Source organism: Dermacentor albipictus, chromosome 3 (assembly GCF_038994185.2).
Source record: "Dermacentor albipictus isolate Rhodes 1998 colony chromosome 3, USDA_Dalb.pri_finalv2, whole genome shotgun sequence".
In the NCBI taxonomy this organism is placed as follows: Eukaryota; Metazoa; Arthropoda; class Arachnida; order Ixodida; family Ixodidae; genus Dermacentor; species Dermacentor albipictus.
The window spans coordinates 95,724,485-95,744,815 of NC_091823.1; the positions used below are offsets into that span (position 1 = coordinate 95,724,485).

The 20,331-nt window shown below is 48.0% G+C and overlaps 1 protein-coding gene across 1 annotated transcript; it reads left to right on the forward strand.

The window, feature by feature from the left end:
- The first annotated feature begins 6,936 nt into the window (after nucleotides 1-6,936).
- On the forward strand, nucleotides 6,937-10,543 carry LOC135901291 (bifunctional arginine demethylase and lysyl-hydroxylase JMJD6-A-like). Its single transcript, XM_065431027.1, has 2 exons — nucleotides 6,937-7,941; nucleotides 10,136-10,543. Exons 1-2 carry the CDS (start codon nucleotides 7,079-7,081, stop codon nucleotides 10,428-10,430), a joined length of 1,158 nt encoding a protein of 385 aa, XP_065287099.1. The 5' UTR covers nucleotides 6,937-7,078; the 3' UTR covers nucleotides 10,431-10,543.
- The last annotated feature ends 9,788 nt before the right edge of the window (nucleotides 10,544-20,331 follow it).

Below are 20,331 nucleotides of genomic sequence, written 5' to 3' on the forward strand. Positions count from 1 at the left end.
GCATCATGGTCCCCAAGATCGGGCGGCGCTCGTGTTCGCGCCGCGCATTCTCGGAGGCAATGTATTTGGGTTGCATAATTGAAAAAGATTGATTGATTGATTAATTAATTTTATTGGTGCAAGGGTCACATATGGCGAAATAGCGCCAGGGACACGAAACTTTCAGGGCCATAACGGAAGACAGTGCAAAAGGCACGATCGTCACTGCCTGTCGCACCTGATTTTGTACTTTTACGTTTCGGCATGCCACAATTTCCAGCTTTTGTGCGTGCGCTTGTGTCGTGCCGCCTCGCTGAAGCTGATGACTACGATCATTAATTGCTTCCTCCCTGTGCGCCTTTCACTGCGTCCGCAATTTCTGTCCCACTGTATATTTCAACGAGTGCAGGTTAAGGCCTTCATTTACCTGTCATGAACGTGCAGTCGTAATTAAACTCCGCGTATACGAGCATTTGATCTCATTCTAGCAAATGTTAACGACTACGGCAACCACCAGGAGAGCACTTCACTGAAATTGAGAGTCTACAGCAGCGCTCGCATACAACAAACCCCCTCGTTTCTCTCCAGATGTAATAATGTTATCTCTGTGCTCCTGAGCCTGTCTTTGAGAATAGGTGTCGCCACATGTGAAAAACGGGCGCAATTAACTAAATGTCACTATCGCGCGGTGTGCGCGTCTCATGGTAATGATTTATTTCGTCCACGGCTTTCGTCATAAGGATCTCCCGCGTCAGCTCATACGATATATAAACCGACTGCGTGAGAGCAGTCACGTGAATCCTGCACCTATACCTCCGCGGTTATCCTGGAGGCACACAGGTGCTCATACACAACGCTCGCACCGAAGCGACCTATATACAGAGGACGTCCTCGTCAAATTCAAAGTAAATGTCAGAAGTTTATAGTGGGCCGCCCGACCTAAACTGCATCGATGGCGAAAATGAGATGTTGTACCGCCGATACGTTCGACCTGCCACAATATATAGCGTCAGAGTGACAATTTACCACCCATTGTGGGAGTGTGTGAGCCTGCGTCGACCATGCTGTCAGTTTCTCACCACCGATATCACCTGCTTGAGGGATTTAATCGTACCTCAAAATGTCGCTCGCGCCAAGGACAGCCTGCTATCGCTGTATGGGCTTTCGTGCGCAACACAGGTGGTCGACCACCGAATTTTTATCCCCCTCGCCTTTAGAATAACTGGACCGAAGAGCCACTCTTATCGCCATTAAAGGAATACAAGCAATCAAAACTTACGAACAGGCTGGTAAATGCTTCAGCAGCGTATACAAGTAACAATTAGCATTTACGCACGCCGAACCTTATCTCCAGCGTTTGAAATGAAAAACAAAATCGAGATAAGAACTGCGACTTTTAAATGCGGCCTTCTTACGCACTTGCCTCGCACCGCGAAAATCACAGGCAACCGTGTTGACAGCTTATGCCACCCTGATAAGACCTTTATGCGATGAGGACGTGCGACGGTCCTCATCTCCCAAGGTTCCCGACTGCATGCGTATAGAGGCCTCTACTTTTCACTGGCGAGGCTTAACGCACTGTGCACAATCTAAATCCATACGCGTTTCACGCAACGAAAGCTTAGCCGTTGAAGAAGAAATGCTAGCTCTCCCGTAATCGAGAGTAGATGAAAGCATGAAATGGCTACCGGCAAAGTAGATTGGTTGGAGCAATTACGACAATTACTCACAGCCATCTCAGAACCATCCGGTGCACCGTATCTGCTTTTTGAACGTCGTTATTGGAAATGACAAATACAACTTCAGCGTAATAGAAGTTACAGCTTGAGTGGTATTGTGAACAAACATTAGGAAGAACTCGGAAGCAATATTTTTTTATGTTTTGGCAGTAACTATAGCGTAAGTAACGTACGGTCCTGTGCAAAGGATCGGGGGGCCAAAGACCGCATTTTCTTAAGCTTTGACTGGTTTCCCGGATGATCTCGTTTTGTTCTCGCAACCGAGCTAACTGCCACGCCAGCTGTCTTTCCATTTGTTTCACCAGCTGAGCCGCCGGAAGTTTGTGACTCATCCATAGCCGAGGATGAACTCTTTCGGCTTTGAAGTCTATGAAGCATAATCGCAGTACAGGATCCGATGGTTTGACAGTTGAATTTTATGTTTAGCTTCGGAAACTGTTATGAAAGCCGTTCACATCATTGGTGAGCAGGCTGCTCAGTGCGGGGACTTTGTCAGCGTCTCAAAGAAAGGGGCTAATCACTCTCCTGTGTAAGGATGAGCCGAGAAGCACCGATCTAAGAGCATGGCGTCCAATCACACTTCTGAACTGCGACTACGCGTTCATTGCAAAGTGTTTGTGTATGCGACTTACTCAAGTGATCAACATTGCTTTGCTCCCATACTAGGCATGTTTATACCAGGGGCGTTCCACTCAACTTCACAGCTAAGCAGTAAGGGACCTCCTCCAGTGGGCGAATGTAAGGAAACTTCCGAATATTCTCTGCTCCTTCGACCAGCAGAAGGCTTTCGATGTCATTAGCCAGAGGTGCCGTTTTCGGGTTTTGGAAGAGGCTGGCTTTAGCGCCGGTTGGCGGCGAATTGTCCACGCTTTGTATTCTCGACCGACTTTTGCTGTTCTCACACAGGGTCGCGTCTCGGAGGCTTTAATTGCGGATCGTGGTGTGCGGCAGGGGGTTTCTCTCTCACTTGCACTCCGCGTGCTCGCTTTTGAACCGCTTCTGCAGAGGCTATCCTGTGGCAGTAGAATTGGCAGGTTCCTACTTCAACCAGGTTCCCACTTCAACCAGGTTCCCTTCCAGTTGCACTGTTTGCCTATGCAGACGACTTGTCTATTGTCGTCCCGGACGACCCATCAGCTTGCACCGTCTCGAATGTCATGGACAGTTGCTGCAGGGCGAGTGGTGCAAGGTTGAATAGGTCGAAAAGTGCAGCCATGTACTGGAATTCCACTCCATCCAGTCCGTAGCCTGTTCATCGTGTACCCGTGAAAACGCGGTCGCGAGTTCTATGTTTCCAATTCGATCCATACGGTCTGTTTGCTGAAAACTAACACCAAGCTAAGGATAGGCTTGAAACCAGGACTCAGGAATTCAGCGCGTTGTCGTGTCCATTGACAGCTCGAGCGACAATTCTTTTTTCCTTTCTCACGCACGTAGCATGTGTGTTTATTGTCCCAACCCGAACCAAACTTATCTTGGAGAGGGTTCTTCTTCGTTTTCTTCGGAAAGGGAGAACTGGCTGTGTAGCTCGGCAGGTGCTTAAGTTGTCCAAGGATAATGGAGGACTCGGAATTTCCGACCTGGGCATCGTGGCTACTGCACTATATACCTCGTGGACCTAGGTCGCTCTTAACTCGGATATGCTCCTGACGCAAAGCTTCACTTATTTTTTTAAGCACTCAAGTCCGTTTGTTTTCGCAAAGCACATTTTCTCACTGTGTGCCTCGCTCAGGCTCCCCGTCCGCCACTTATGCGGCGGCCGCCAATTCTCTGGTACGCGTCCGCAAGATTCACCCTGGCGTCAGTTTCAACTCCAATTCAAGAACTAGTCCATATGCTCACCCCAGACCTCCCCCGCATTGCCAAAGGTACGACCTGTCCTTCCACAGGCCAAGCTGGAAGCTCATTACGGCCAGCTTCCTTGATGCCAGGCGAGCTACGTTCACGTACCGTCTGGCGCGGGGCTGTCTGCCGGTGAGCTGCATACGCTCCACAGCCATCCCAACTCGAGGAGGGTGCCCTGTTTGTGGTGGTCGTGAGAATATGGCCCGTATCTTTTAGCAGTATTTGTTTCCCGCAGCTTTTCTTAAACGGATAGCTAGTATTTTTAGCATCCCAGATATTATGTTTCTGACAGTTCGTTTTTCGCACCCTTTGCCTAAGCAGGCGATCAACCAGTTCGTGCTTCTTGTCGAGTGCTCATACTGATTTTGGTTAGCACGCTGCAATGCAGTTTACGGGGTGTGGGCGCGGGCCTTCCCGAAGTGCTTGCGAAGGCACGGAAGGTGGTCTTGTTGGTCCATCTCACTCGGGAGCAGCATCCTTTAAGTGATAAGTTTCTCGAAGTGTGGGCTCGCCCTGCCATAATTTTTGACGAGTCAAGTAGAAAGCTCTCCATTGAAGTTATGAAACATGCGTCTAAGGCCGCTTGAATTGGCAGTGCGAGCCAGGTGATCCACGTGTTTTTGTTTGCCTTAGTACAACCCAGAGTCAGCCGTGGCGCACCCTCGTGCTGTCGCGCTGCCTAGCGGACGGCTTTGGTGGCCTCCGAGGTTGTTTGCCTTGACCTCTTTTGTGTTAAGGCAAACCGAGGGTCTCTCAGGCCACAGTCCTGTGAGACCCACATGGCTGCTTTCGTGTTGAGCACAGTAGCTCAGCTAGATCTGCTGCACAGCATCCCCCTGGCCGGGAGTGGACCGCTGGCCCGAACCAGAGCCCCCCGCCCAGTCAACCCGGCTAGAAGGGGGTTGCCGGGGTCAGTGTACTGAATGATGCTGGGTTGGTGAGTACATGTGAGCTCTGGGCCGCGGCACCGCCGGGTGCCAAGTACTCTTAATTCCCATCTGACGATGGCAACGATGCCCGGATGTTCTCCTATAAGGGCTCTGGCTTTTGGCTCAAAGTAAGTTGAAGGTCGCTGACAACGGGAGCTAAAAGACTTCATGCTTAAAATTCATCCTGCTTGGGCTTTCCTCTTATCCGAACTTTGTTTCTCAAAGGGGATCAAAATGGCTGTTTCGTGGCATCACGAAGTGAATCCTTCTATATGGAAAGCAATAATAAACAATTACGGCATAAAACTGTGCTAAGCGCTATGTCTAAATAACGGAAATTTTGCAGACGTTTTCGTGTATCCAGCGACTCTTTAAAATCGGGTTTTTACTAAGTATTTTATTACAGCCTGCAGATGTTACAATCGGTGCCTGCGAGAAGCAGCGAAGTACAGGGCGATGCAGAATCAAGCTCGTCGCTTGTGTCCGCCGCCAATCAGGTTGTCCCATGTTGCACACAACTGGGGGTATGTAGTCGGAGCCTGTAAACAGCGTTCTTTAGCACTCGGTGAAGCGATGACGAAACAATGTGACGTCGAGACAATGCCCCGGCGAAACTGCCACAACAGTATGACGTGCAGGAACTATTGTTGAAGGGAGCGAGGCAATATCTCGGCCGTGCACTTGGCGTACCCAGGCTTTTTGTCCCCAAAATTCATCGATGAATACATTATTGTTCATTTTTTCTCCCCCAGTGTGCAGGGAAGGCTTCGTTTCTATTAAATATTGACATGCTTTGAAAAATAGCAGGGGGTAGGAATTTATGGGAATAGAATGATAATAAGAATGAACAGGTACGCAGTAGTGGGCAGCACTTTGATAACAAAAGTAGTGGACTGTGCGAGTTCACGGGGATTCAGGGTCAGGAAAGCACGAAAGGACAAAGACGACAGAACACACAGGACGAGTGCTTTGTTAAGCAGCTCGCTTCGAGAGACACTCAAAATAAGCACCCCCACAGAGCGGCTTTTGCTCTTCTTATTTTGTGTGAGTACGTGTTTCTTCAAGTGCGCTGCCTTTCATTTTAATAACCAGCCCATCAGTGTACCTGTCAAGCGAACGGTATAGGCAACATTATTTAGGGCACTACAAGGCCTTCCTTACAGACCTCCGCTTATAGCAAGTAACGAAAAGTAAAAAAAAAAAATCGAGTCCACTGCACGCGATGAGCGTGACGATTAAGCTTCGGCTGTTTCCGAAGGGCAGCTTCTGTCTGCGACCCAGGCGCCAGGCCGCGCAACGTTTTGCTCCCTCTAGACTCCGTGCGCGGTCCAGCCCCGCTGAGCGTCGAGGCCCCGGCTTGCTGCGCTATTCATGGCACGCACGCTCAGGCATAAACAAGCACAGACGCGCGCTGAGGGGCACGTTGGCGACAGTAGAGGGAGGCCGCGAGAAGGAATGCTGGAAGGGCAGTGGCATCGATGGCCTCATGTTAGCTTAGTTTTATCCTGATCTAGTTCAGAGTGCAATTCAGCATCGAAAAGTTAACTCTGAAGTTTCAAAAATCTTGATGAGTCTCCTTACAAGGAGTGGTGATGGGGGTGGTAACAAGTTTATTAACAATCCGGCAAATTCGTGGCCTGGACCTAGGCCAGGAGTGGACATTCCTTTTTCGCAACTGCGAAGAAGACACAAAACGCAAATGGACGCTTGCACTCGACCCACGCAGACGAGTCGAAGCTCCAGCACGATGAGGCAACTTTCGACAAAATGTGGAAGCAGGAAAGAAAAGCGACAAGAGAAGGAGAGAAAATTTCTACACCGGCCTTCTTCTCACACAACGAGGAGTCAGTTTGCAGATGCGTAAGGTGATGGCGATGTTGATGCCAGACATTGACTCATACCCACAGCGGGGGATGTGCCAACAAGCGGGCGGTAAAAAGAAAGAAAAATGAAAGAAAAAAAGAAGGAGGGGGATAGTAGTTACAGTATAATAAAATAGTAAAGCTCGATCTTATTAATAACAATATTTTAAGAAGAACGCGTTGTTTAGCAGTCAGAAGGAAGTCAAAACAGGATAAAGAAGAGCAAGAAAAGAAAGAAAGGAAGGAAGAGAGAAAGAAAGGAGCATGGAACCCAGGATAACCTGAAAACGAATGATATACTTTTTCAACAGCGCGAAGGACAAGAACGAGAAGACTGCGCATACACAGCGCTGTGTATGTGCACTCGTCTCGTCCTTGTCCTTCGCGCTCGTGAAAGAGAATCTCACACCAACTTGCCCAAGCTTCAACAGAATGATATAATAGTCTGAATGCGAATGTGCAACTTCTTGTAAAGAAAAATAAAGACCCATGTTTTGCTAACGGAGGACTTACGATATTTTTTTCTACATATGAGTATATTTCAACATGAACGGAACACCTCCTCGTCTTCTACGTACTCCGTGACCAAGAAGAAAGAAGACAGACGCTTGCGCAGCGAAGGCGACGGCGCGCGGTCGGAGGAGCAGCCGGCGTCATGGTCCGCTCAGAAGATTAGGCCAGTACGGGACGGTGAGGCGCCCTTTCTACCTTCAAAATTGGCGCCATGTCGTCGCACTACCTGCAGTTCCAGAAAGTGGCCATTGACCGCGTCGAGCGGGTCAAGGCCAAGCTGGGCCTCAAGGACCGGAAGCACCACACGTCGCAGGCGTCGGCCGCCTCATCGCAGCACGACAGGTCGCAGCTGCTGGCCACGCTCAAGACGGGCAAGTCGACGCCCACGGACACCATCGAGCGGCTGCACGCCAAGGACCTGCCGCTGGACACGTTCCTGCGCAAGCACGACAAGCTGTGCCGGCCCGTGGTCATCCAGGGTCTGCTGGACGAGTGGAAGGCGCTCGAGCGCTGGTCCCTCTACAACCTCGTCTCCAAACACAGCGACGACGAGTTCCTCGTGGGCCGCGACCAGAACCAAAACAGCGTGACGGTCAAGATGAAGTACTTCGCCTACTACCTCAAGGAGTACCGGGAGCCGTCGCCCTTCCAGATCGCCGACGACCTGGCCTCCGGCGGCAAGAGGCGGCTTCGCGACGACTACGAGGTGCCGTCGTACTTCAAGGACGACATCTTCAAGTACGCCAGGGAGTCCGACCTGCCGCCGACGCGTACCTTCAACCTGGGGCCCCCGCTGGCTGGGGACAGGATTCAGACGAACCCGCTGCACTGCAACCTGTGGAGCGCCCTGGTGCACGGCAGCCGCCGCTGGTGCCTCTTCCCGCACCACGTGCCGCAGGACCTGCTCTGCAACGACCACAGGGCGGCGCGCAAGGACCGCCGGCTCGAGACGGCCGTCGCGTGGTTCGAGCGCATCTACACGAAGACGCAGTCCTCCCGCTGGCCCCGCTACTTCAAGCCCCTGGAAATTCTGCAGGCCGCCGGAGAGGTTGTCTTCGTGCCCGCCGGATGGTGGTGAGTTCATCGCTCCCATAACCTGCAACGAGGCCCTGGTTTCTCCTCGATCCGAGACTAAACACGTTCAGTGCTATTTAAACAGCAATGCATTGTACATTTAAGCTGTTAAATTACGGCATTATGCATACGGCTGTCTGTCAGTTTGCTTATCTGTTTGTGTTATTATAAATAAGAACGGTAACTTGTATGAAGTACTCGAAGAAACATTCAATAGCGCATTGCACTCAGCTTGAGGCTTGTAGCCCGTCACATGGGAATATAATGCGCTCAAAATTGATATTATTGCGGCCTATAGCGGCTAAGATGTTGCACGACCCTGCTTAACTTGCTTAAGCAACATTCTGCTAAGCGTGAGATTAACTACCTCTATCCTAAACACACACACGTGCACTCTTCTAAGACGACAGATAAGTAGGGAAAATATACCTAGTATATATATATACCTCTGCTCAAAAGCCTTACCTGTGCCCTAGGATACACCGGTGCTCTATGGTATCCCTGGTCTCTATCGACCAAATGGGCAGGATAGGCAAGTTTTTCTTTCTTTAAATGAAATTCATCCGACAGCTTGGGCACATAAACCGATTAGCGAAGAACACCACTTTGTAGAGGCCTACATTAGCATGTATTGTATTTTCGCGATCTCGATTGTGAAATAACTATTATTAAAAATTCAGTTGGGGATGCAACATTGTATCGTGTTCTTAGTGCGTTTCTCACAGTATAGTCAGCCAGTTCCAGGACAGTAGGTGCAAACTAGCTCATTTAGTTAGGACAAACGTCACGTTTGTTCTAGTATCTTCGGGTACAAACATAATAGGGACATGGAGGATCGCCGTCTTGTCTGTTCCACGTTTCTTTTTTTTTTGTTCTCTGAAAGTGCATTACTGGAACAGCCAATATTAAAATTTTTTGTCTGTACCTCCAGTATATTATACGTGCCACAGTCTCTATAGCGATGTCTACCGGTTTACATGCGTAAACGACATTTTCTTCGCGGGCACGATACTTGCAAGATGAACGTTTGGAATAATTTACAGGCAATGAATTTTACGAAACCGAAAAGCATAAGGCCACGCCCAATGCGAACTTCTGGACAGACATACACAGACACGCACAGACACGGACATACACGGACATACACAGACAGACAGACAGACAGACAGACAGACAGACAGACAGACAGACAGACAGACAGACAGACAGACAGACAGACAGACAGACAGACAGACAGACAGACAGACAGACAGACAGACAGACAGACAGATTGATTGATTGATTGATTGATTGATTGAGAAGTATATGAGATGAATATGTTGACGGATTACTGGAAAGGAAGAAAGAGCAAGAGAGAAACGGGCGTAAAGCATGATTGCCCATTTGCAGTCACTTATGCTTCCATGTTTTGCCTATATTTTCGTGGTCACCTAACCTTCAGGTGGCGTACTGACCCACGTGTCATCTTCACGCGGCAGCATGCTGAAAGCCTCGATCACTTCCATGCTTCCTCCTGTGAGATTCATGTCAACACGTGCATGACCCGTTCAAACATCACTGTACAAGAAGCAGACAAGAGAGAGAGAGAATGAAGAGGAAAGGCAGGGAGGTTAACGAGACAAGAGTCTCCGGTTTGCTACCCTACACTGGGGATGGGGTATAGGGGTTAGAAAGATGACAGAGATGAAAACGCTAAAAAAAAGGGGAAAAAACACGCACACATGGAGGCACACACACAAAAGGCGTTCCAGTTAAAGTCGTTCACACAGGCCGGTAGATCGCAAAAAGCGCAATAGCGCTTGCACGGCCTTCTTCTGTGATGGTAGGTCCTTTCGATGTTGTAGAATTCTTTTTTCGGATAGCGCTTGGTCGTCCAGTTGGTCAAGTTTGTGGCGAATGCATGCCCTCTGTGTACTGTACTGCGGGCAGGCACACAAAATATGGCCAATTGATTCTTCATGGCCGCAGTGGTCACAGGTTGGGCTGTCGGTCATCCCTATGCGGAATGCATAAGAAGCAGACAAATTGTAGTATAATATATCTTGGGTCTGTTGGTTCGTTATCGTCAACATGACTGACAATAAGAGGATAGATATGCGCTCGTCTGGTCCGGGTCTTCGTCTCTGGAATGTGTTCCTGTTCGCGTAGCCAAACTGCATGCCAACGCAAGACAAATCACTTTCGTGTGCTCCAGGTACGTGGTGATCAACCTGGACGTGTGCGTGGTGATATCGCACCACCACTGCAGCGCGAGCAAGCTGGCCCAGGCGTGGCCCAAGCTAACGCGCTCCAACAAGAAGCTGGAGCGCGCCTGGTTCGAGGCTCTGCGCCGGCGGCGCCCGGAGCTGGCCGCGCTGGTTCCGCGCAAGCAGAAGCGACGCCCGCGCGACAGCTATTCGGACGCCAAGACAAACGACAGCAGCGCCACCTCGTGTTCGAGCGACGTCGACAAGGACGGCTCCGACGAAGTGGCCTCGGACAACTCCTGAGAAGCGCGCACCCGCAAGCGCAGCGAAATTCACGACGACTCTGACGACTCGCCTCGGACCGCTCCTCACGCTACGCGGCAACCATAAAATTCCCCTCGGATATTCGCTTTGTCTGTACGAGTGCATACCAATGATTGCTGCGCCGTTATCAATGAGTCGCGCTTGCACTTTGCTTCCAGCGTGACGCGCAGCAGGGCAAATCGGGCATACATAAGCTTCGAGTTCAGTGGTTAGCATGGGAATGATCAATGATAGGACGTATACACAGATTTGTTTCTTTGTCCTTGCGGCTTCAAACGACCTCCTGATCTTGCAAATTAATCAACTTCAACAATGTTTTGCGTTATTAAGGCAATAATATTTGAAATATTTATGCCCGTGTGCAGAAATTTAATGCTAGGAAAGTGTGATTGCTTGGAAATTCAGAAAGGTAAAGCTTTATCAGTGCGGACACAAGAACGTCTGGAGCCATAAGCGCGCATGCTGAGCAAATATACGTTCTACTTATTAAGATATGGGGTTTTACTTTCTGATTATGAGGCACGCCGAAGTGGGGGAGTCCGTAAATTTGGACCACCTGGGCTTACCTAAGGTGCAGCTAAATCTAAGTACACGGGTGTTTTCGCCCCATTGAAATGCGGTCGCCATGGCCGGGATTCGATCCCGCGATCTCGTGCTTAGCAGTCCAACACCAGTACCACCCATCTTAGCTATGGTAGTTGAACGATCACCTCGCCAATTTCACTCTAGCAATTTTAGTACGAAATTATATGAACTCCAGAGGCCATCCTAATTGTACCCCTAGGCCTATATCTTCGACCGAGCTGCTGCAGATAACCTGGAGTTAAACAGATGGAGTGATCTACTAGAGAAGTTGCTGATATGCGGTGGGTTCGACACAGTTAATTGGCGGTCGCTAAGAGAGGCATAAGCGGAATGAATCTCTAGTGTTAATTACTCTTCTATAGAAACCTGCATACGTAGTTTTATGATAAATCATGGCTGCACAATTTTTACGCAATTGGAATCGTCTGCGGCGAACAGTCGTTATGGCGATCTCTGAGGTGAGACACCACCGGGATGATGATGATGATGAAAAACGTTTATTTGCTCTATTTTGCAGTGATTTTTGAGGCATCAGATGGAGTCTTCCATCTTCTCTCCAGGGTCGGTTCCCCTAGTCCAGGGCTCCGCTGAGGGTAGCTGCCCTGCGTGCACGCCTTACTAGTCCTTGTTGGACTTTCAGGATGTCGCTGGATAGCATCCTCTCCCACTGTTCCGCACTCGGGTTTTTTTATTACGGCTAGCCCTTCTGTTTTCTGGCAAGCCCATGTGGTGTGGTATAGGGTTGGTTTGTCTCCACACCATGGGCACTTGCTCTCGTACTGCGTGGGGTAGATCTTGTTTAGCATGTTTAGGCACGGGAATGTTCCCGTTTGTAGCTGTCGCCATGCTACGGCGTCTTCTCTGTTTAGTTGTTTGTGAGGGGGCGGGTATTTTCGTCTGATGCCTCTGTAGTAGTTTAATATCTCTGAATAGCTTTGGGCTACCGGCTCGGGTTCCTCAGCGGGGTCGGGAATGTTGGATGCTCGGTTTGTTGCGTGCCCTCGAGCTATCCTATCGACCACCGGGAATTAGTCGGCTTTGAATCAAAAACTTGCACACAGAATTAACACACTGCCATAAATCGCCCTGCAGAGTGGTGTGAAGGAGTAGCGCTAGCGAGTTCCTCAGTAGAAAATGTAATTCAAGAAATCGGGGGACACCTAAGCACTGCTTACAAGTTGTGAACGCGCAAACATTAATGTCCACTTGAACGTGCGGTACGTGCCGTCCAAGCCAGCAAAGCAGCAGCAGCCCGTGTGCCAACGCCGCATCCCGCCAACGCGACAATGCCCCCTCCCCTCACTCAACACCTGGCGCACTATCGCGGCAGCTATATTGCGCCAGGTTTCCTTTCGCCCGCTCTGACTGGCTCTGCTCCGTCGAGAAGCGCTTGTGGCGAGAGCGAGTGTTACGTGGCGTCGCGGCGATTCCCTCTCCCCTCATGCAGCACCTGGCGCGCTAACGTTACATCAGCTGTTCCTTCTGCCCGCTCTGCTTTGTCGAGGCGCCACTCATGACGTGGTGTCGCAGCCAGTGGGAATGCGAGTTTAGGTGCCTTTTCACTGCTACAGATGACAGATGCCGGATTTTTCGTGGTGTCACATTTTTTCGTGGCATAAAAGAAAATGTCGCAGTTTCGCCCGAAAGGCGAACGATCGATTGCGACAGAAAATTATTAGACAGCTAATTGAAGTGAGGATAGCAGTTTTGTCGGCCGTATACACCTGTAAACATTCATGGTGCACCTTTGAGCAGCGCTCACAATTAGACGAAGGGCGAACCAGAATCACATAGGCCAGACGCTGACTCTGAACTGACATTTACGTTGCAAAACATGAAAAACCGTCTAATTGTGAGCGCTGCACAAGAAATACGGCACGAGCGCTGAGCAGCTCATTCAGTTTTCTATCGTAATGGTGTAAACCTTTGCTTACTGACTGATGTGATGATGACGATAACTTATCTGATGTGGAAAGGGAAGGTTGGCGCCGTCTTCTGCATGACCTTGAGGGAGCACGGCTTTGCGACCGCCGGCCTGGAAGGCAACTGCCGTCCTCCTCTCCCGCAGCCCCCACAGGGGGCGAGGGGGACGATGAGAGAACGCGGGTTGTTCTTGCGCTTCAACAGCACGTAAACATTCAGACGCCTGAAACTCGCGCGACAGCATGCGCGTGCGTATCGCGTCATGCGCGCTCCTGACCGGCCGTGGCTAGAGTTACTGTATATGCTACCAAAGGTTTTGCTAGCATATAGAGTAACTCTAGCCATGGCCTATCAAAACACGAACACGCCACGCAACTCGGTGGCGCGAGAGCACACGCCCTTTGCATCATCGCCTATGCATCAGCCGTGAAAATTCAGCCGCCGACCTAAAAATAAAAATAAACGGGTGATAGAGCCAAGGACAGTTAATAGCTTTAAATCTTGTGACGTGCTTGAGACTACCTACATAATTATCATCCGCCTACTTTTTTTTTTGTCCGCAGCAGAACGAAGGCCTCTCCCAGCGATCTCCAGTCTTCTGCTTGCTGATTCCAACTTGGTCCTGCAAATTTCGTCATTTCATTATCCCACCTAGTCTTCAGCCGTCCTCGACTGCGCTTCCCTTCCCTTGTCACCCGTTCTGTAAATATAATAGACCACCGGGTACCTGCCCTGCGCATTAGAAGACCTGCCCAACTCCATTTATTTTTTCTCTTAATGTCAACTATAATATCGCTTATCCCCGTCTGCACTCTGATTCGCACCGCTATCTTCCATTCTCCTAACGTTACGCCTAACATTTTTCGTTACGTCACTCTTTGCGCGCTCCTTAACTTGTTCTCGGGCTTCTTGGTTAAAGTTTCTGCCCCATAAAACCGGTAGAATGCGGTGATTGTACACTTTTCAATGACAATGCTGAGCTCTCAGTCAGGATGTGGCAATGCTTGCCGAATGCACTCCAACTTATTTTGATTCTTCTGTAAATTTTCTTCTCATAATCAAGGTCCCCTGTGAGTAATTGACCTAGATAAATGTACTCCTCTAGAGGCTCACTAGTGATCACGAATTCTTGTTCCTTTTGCTAGGTTATTGGATATTACCTTTGTCATCAGCATATTAATTTTCAACCCTACTCTTACACTTTCTCAGTTAAGGTGCTCAATCACTTGTTGCAGTGTACCCCCAGTGTTGCTAAACAGGACAATTTCATCTGTAATCGAAGGTTGTTGAGATATATTCACCGTTGATCGTCACTCCTAAGCCTTCCATATAAGTCTAATAGCTCGAATGCTTCGAAGCATGCACTGAAAATAGCATTGGAGAGATTGTGTCTTTTTGCGTGACCCCTTTCTTCATAGGTATTTTTCCCGTTTTTTTTGCGGAGAACTAAGGTAGCTGTAGAGTCATTGTACATATTTCCCAGGATATTCGCCTATGCATCCTCTATTTATTTATTTATTTTATCAATTTATTTAATTCAAGTATTCTCAAGGCCGGATGGCATTACAGAAAGGAGTGGGACAGAAAAGAAATACATATGCAATTTGTTCAAGAAAAAGCATTGTAAACAGCAGGTTTGAATTTGTCCGAGCCCGAGATAAGAGCGATAGTGGCAGGAAGGTGGTTCCAGTCGACGCTTGTCCTATAGGTATGAAATAATCGCTAAACATATTTGCACAGGAGGAAGGAACTTCTACTTTATACTTGTATCTAACATGGATGAAGTGGTGGTGGGTGGAGCAAAAATAGTTTTTTTTTTCGAAAGAGGGTTATAATGGTAAATTTTAAGGACGAGGAATGAACACTTAAGACGCACTGAAAGATTGAGCAGGTTTAAACTGGTCCTTTTCTACGTCACGCTGGCATGAAGTGAATAACTAGAAAGAATGAAACGAGCGGCTTTATTCTGAATACTTTCAAATGTGTTAATAACAGTGATCTGACCGCGGTCGCAAATCTCAGAAGCGTATTCCAGTTTCGATCTAACAAGTGTTCTACAAAGAGAGAGTTTAAGAGAAGATAGCGCAGAGTCAAAAATTCCAGGTGGATAGCCAAGCGTGCGGTTAGCGTTCTTATAAATGTAGTCTACGTGGACGTGTCACGATAAATTGTTAGCGATTTGAGCTCCACCGTACTTGTAGCATGTGACAGTTGGCAAGAATATAGAATATAGAATATAGTTGCCCGCCGGAATGGTGTTAGAACGACGAGTCACATGCATGACTTTACATTTTTCGGTATTTAATGTCATGCACCATTTAGAACACCGTTGTGACACATTATTAAGGCCGTGTGGAAGTTTGCCAATGTCAGTCGAGTCAGTAACTTTATGATAGGTCATCAGCAAACATTTTAATACACGAAAAACTGACGCAGTTAGGAAGGTCGGTAATATATATTAGAAAAAGGAGTGTTCCAAGAACTGAATCGTGGGGAACGCCTGAAGTTACGAAGGCAGGACATGAAGAAAAGTTATTTGCAAATACATACTGGGTCCTATTGGGAAGGAAACTCTTAATCCAGTAGGATACTTCTTCATTCATGTTAAGTTCAGCTCTTGCTAAGAGGAATAAGTCGCGTGAGACAATATAAAAGGCTTTAGCGAAGTCTAAAAATATACATTCACTAGCAATTCCAAGATAATAATTTGCAGACAGGTCATTAGTGAAAGTTAAAGGTTGTGGTTCACAATAAAAATGTTTTCTAAAGTCATGCTGGGCAGCGCGTTAAAAATCGAGTTAGATTCTAGGAACTCTGCTAAGTTAGAATATATGATGTGTTCTAATAATTTGCATGCTATACTTGTTAATGAGATGTACCGGTACTTACTAGGAGAGGGCGTGTTACCTTATTTGTGGACTGGAACCACCTCGCCTACTTTCCAGTCGTCGGGCAGAACGAAGCACTGTAACGACTGAGTGAAAGGAGAAACAGAGAGAGAAATAGAAGAGAGAGAATGCAGGGAAGTTAACCAGACGCACGCCCGGTTTGCTACCCTGCACTGGGGGAAGGGGGTACGGGGACTGTGTGAAAAGTTTAAACAAAATATCGGAAGAAAACACTTCGGTGCACTTGATTATTTTGGAATTTAAGGAATCAGCCCCACACGACGGGGAAGCTTTTTAATTTCTGAATTAGGCATTTAACACCGACAGAATTCAGAATAATTGGATCCCATCGCTAAAAATTTGAGGCTATAGACGTATGCTGAACAGCGATTGGCGTAGGGCTGTCAAAATGGGAAGCAACGGGCATTCTGTCTCTGAGGACAAGTTGCGCCGTGTATATACTTAATGGCCGTCACGTGACCTCGCGGACGCAATATTAGCAAGAAATGCATTCCCAGCAATAGACAGCTTCTGCTGCATGGTGTTTGAACCGCACCGATGGCACCGGCTGTTGGAATCTCAGCGCTGCCACCAGCTGCCGGAACCTCAGTGCTGACACCCGTTGTTGCAACCGGACCGTTGGCGCCCGTTGTTGCAAATGGGTCGCAAGCCCCAAGGGTAGCGTTGGCCTGGCGGCCTGGGGCACACTGGAAGCATCCGAAGGTCCCAGCAAAGCATGAGGCGACTGCTAACAGAACAACTTGTTTATTCTAGCATCGCAAAGAGCGGGCGGTCAGGTCGACCGAAGTAGAGAGACGGGAGAGCACGTTACTCAACAGAAGAAATCGGAGCCTCTCTCCTGGCGTCCGGGGGCAGCTGCTCTTATACTCTTGGCGTCGCGGGCAAGAAGGAAGGTCACGGGACGACACCACGTGACAGCGGCGACGGACGGACTGAGAGACACGTTGGGACAAGGAGGTGACGCATCAGCCGGGCCGGCGCCGGTCAGACCTCCTCGCTTCACACTGGGGGAGCTCCTCTCCCCGGCTGTCGCGCTTTGACAAGCGTGGGCACACACACACACACGCACACACAAAGACACGTGGCACTGAACATGCCGGGACGCACTCGGCGGGGATGCGTCGCGTCCGCTCCGAACGGGCCAAAATGTCCGCCGCTTTGAACGAAGCTCCGGCGTACGTTGCATCCGCGCTGGCTTTACCGCGCGTCGTAGGCAAAACGTAACAATGGCTATAGATATAAGCCGAAAATGAGCCAATTCAAACAACGCGTGCAAGTTGTTTTTTTTCCGACCACTAATTTTCAGCTCATTGCGACTGTCATACAGGCGATCCAATAGCAGGCTCAAAAGGCTGTGCTCACAGCTTTTATAGGGACAGTTTTTCGATGAAGCCAGTGCGAGCCGTCTATGCTTCGCTTCAGCAACGAAAATTGCTACGACTTGTGACAACCAATCAGGGATGAGAACCTGAGAACAGGCCATGCATTTCATGTATGTTTTTTTTTTATATAATTCCTCCAATTGGCTCTGAAGGGCATCCGCATTTATTGTTGTATGCAAGTCTCACCTCTGGAAAGACCGGCACATGCAGTATGTAGTTTTTGCTTAGAAAGTGACGTGCACATTGACTCCACATCAAGGCCCGTATTCGCAATATGCTGTTACGCAATAATTGTGCGTAAAGGTAAGGTCAGCCAATCCTAGTGCTGGACATATTATTAGCGAAGAGGCCGACCAATGGCAAAGAGTACTTACGAAAGAAAAGCTCTGTGAATTCAACTATATTTATTGACATTAGCACTGTCAAAGCTACGAATTCAACTCAATTTGCGCTCTTCAACATAAGAATACAAAGTGTATAACAAATGATTTTTTTAAATCGTAGCTCTATACAGTCATTTCTCCTTAAAAGCGTAGCCACGATAATAACTGCGCCGTCATGAATAAGGACTCAGACTTCGTGGTGATAGTGCTCCCATTGATCTTATCGTAAGCCTCTTTATTGCACAATAGAACGCCTGCAACTAACTTGTTGCGGCTTCCGGTGGATGTCAATGTGGGCTGCCGCTGCCATAAAGTGAGCGTTGTTGAGCATTGAGGCACTTAAACGAAACAATAGATTGCGGTATAGCAAGCAATAAGAAATTCACCAAAGAAAACCTAGCACATTGTGACAGTGGCTGACATCATAAAAACGCAAGAAAAAAAAAGGAAGAAGGGAGGGGGAACATCATTTTCTTGAATACTTTTTTTCTATAGAAAATAGCTTGCGCAGCTGGGGCAGAATTCAGAAAACTTTTTCGTTCGTAAGAACTTAACGTGATACTGGCCGGCAGCCTTCGCTATACATACTGACATGTTTCGCTATCACGGCCCCTCGGCGCCTGCTCTTTGGAACAATTTTAGCGTAAGAACTTTTTCGTGGATACGCACCTGCAGTTTGCTATTGTAATAAGACTCAAGGGCACCCTTGAACTTATCAATTGTGCTGTTCATAATAGCTCTATCATTCACTGTCCTGCGCGCATGATTTCCCCAGATTTCATTTGGGGGCTGCTAGTGCGTAACTCAACGAGTGAAAGCGCGCGCGAAAGAGGTGGGGAGGGAGAAATGAGCCTTTTGCAGGTGACCGGTATTCTACAATCCGGAAAGTCTGCTCAACTGTATTTTTCTGCGCAATTAATACTTGTGGAGCATGAAGAAACTACGAGCAAAGTTTGTTTACCGTGTCCTGTAAATTTCGCTTAGTTACTTCTTCCTCGATCGGCAGTATTAACTGCTTCATTTAATGAGCACCTTTTTTTTTTTCAGTCGCGATGCTGACTGTTGGCTACGTATGGTTGCGACCAACGAAAATCGGGTTCATCAGTTACACTAATTTACTTTCGTGCATGACGGTAACCAAGTATACGTACGCTCTAAACAAGGTAAATTGTAATTCCTTCCAACTATTGCTTCGCTGCAAAGCCTCGTCCTGTTTAAGGTCTCGGATATGCTGTTTAATCTACATATTGTCGCGACTTGACATAATTCAGATGTTACGAAAGGGAAAATTGTCCGTTTGCAAGCTTGCTCACTTGCACTAGATTCGCCAAGTGGGATTGTGCGACTGAAGTATGTTTACTTTGTTATCAATGGGCGCTTGTCGTCAGATACTTGCATCTCGAAGTCCTCACGAATGCAACATCTAGGTGAAACCATAGCCAGTGAACAGTCAACCATGTCAAAACTGAAATGATTGTCTGTCTCACGTCTAGTTTTATTCCGAGATGTGTTACTGAATGGAATGCCTTAATCCCTTACTCTGTTGTGCCAGCCACATGTAATGAAGAACTTTGGGAATGTGCTTTTCCGCAATGCGTAGGTGTCCAGTTTCTAATGTTTTTTACGTGCATTGCTTTTATAACTGATTTGCTGCTCTGCTGAGACATTTGTGCTTTTCTTTCAGTTGTTTTGATACTGTGTTCGCGTGTGTTTTAATGTCCTCCGCTCCTGCAACGGTCGTTGCTCTAAGACTACTAATGCATCAATGAGTATACAGTCTACTTTTCATATTTAGTGCTGTCGTAATAATTCTGTAGCATTTGAGCGAAGCTGTAACCGGCTAGTATGAGTGCTTGTCAGCCTTGAATAGAAACACATTCGAGAAATGCGCCCCGAGCATTCTCATATTTAAAATATTTTCGACGTTATATATAAGTCGTTAGCGTGGTGTTAAAAAAGGAAGCGAAACAACATTTCAGCACCTTCATGTTTGATTTCATGTCAGTAATATTTCAATTCGTAGTCGGCTCGGCGTTTCAAAAAAAAAAGCAAAAAGCAAAGGAAAGTTTGAGGTAAGGCCCCTCTATCCACGCGCCACCGCCGACCAGGTTGGATGGAGGGGCTTTAGTTCGAGGTAGCGAGTTCGATCCTAACAGTGGCGGCGGAGTTTCAATGGCGCGAAATGCCAATTTTTCTTACGGACAATTCTGGCTCAAAATGGCTTTGTGAATACGGGTCCAGATTTTTCATAGAAAGGCCACAAGCCCAGCCACGACACAGCGCTTTTGCAGATCAGTTCTATAGGTGACGCGTACATATTTTACTTCTGCGAGTTTCAAAGGACTAACAAACACGTTTTAGTTATCTTTTTTTTTATTTGAGCATTGGTTGCAGTTGTTTACACGGCAAACTTTACATGGCAAAGAGCATTCACACAGGAAAAAAAAGAAATTTGAAAATCGCACTAATTCTAGCTATTCGTCCTCGAATTTCAACGTCCAATTTAAGCCGCGCGCTCTCCGCTCTTGCGTCGTATACAGAAACGGCCCGTGACGAAATGTGTGACGAAGTGCGATAAAGCCGGATGACCCCTTTCCGCACGAGGCAGCTGTACGCAATAACGTGCGTTCATGCGGGTGACAAACGACGCCTCGCAGCCTCGCTTTGCATCTATACTTGTAACTGAACCGAACGTGTT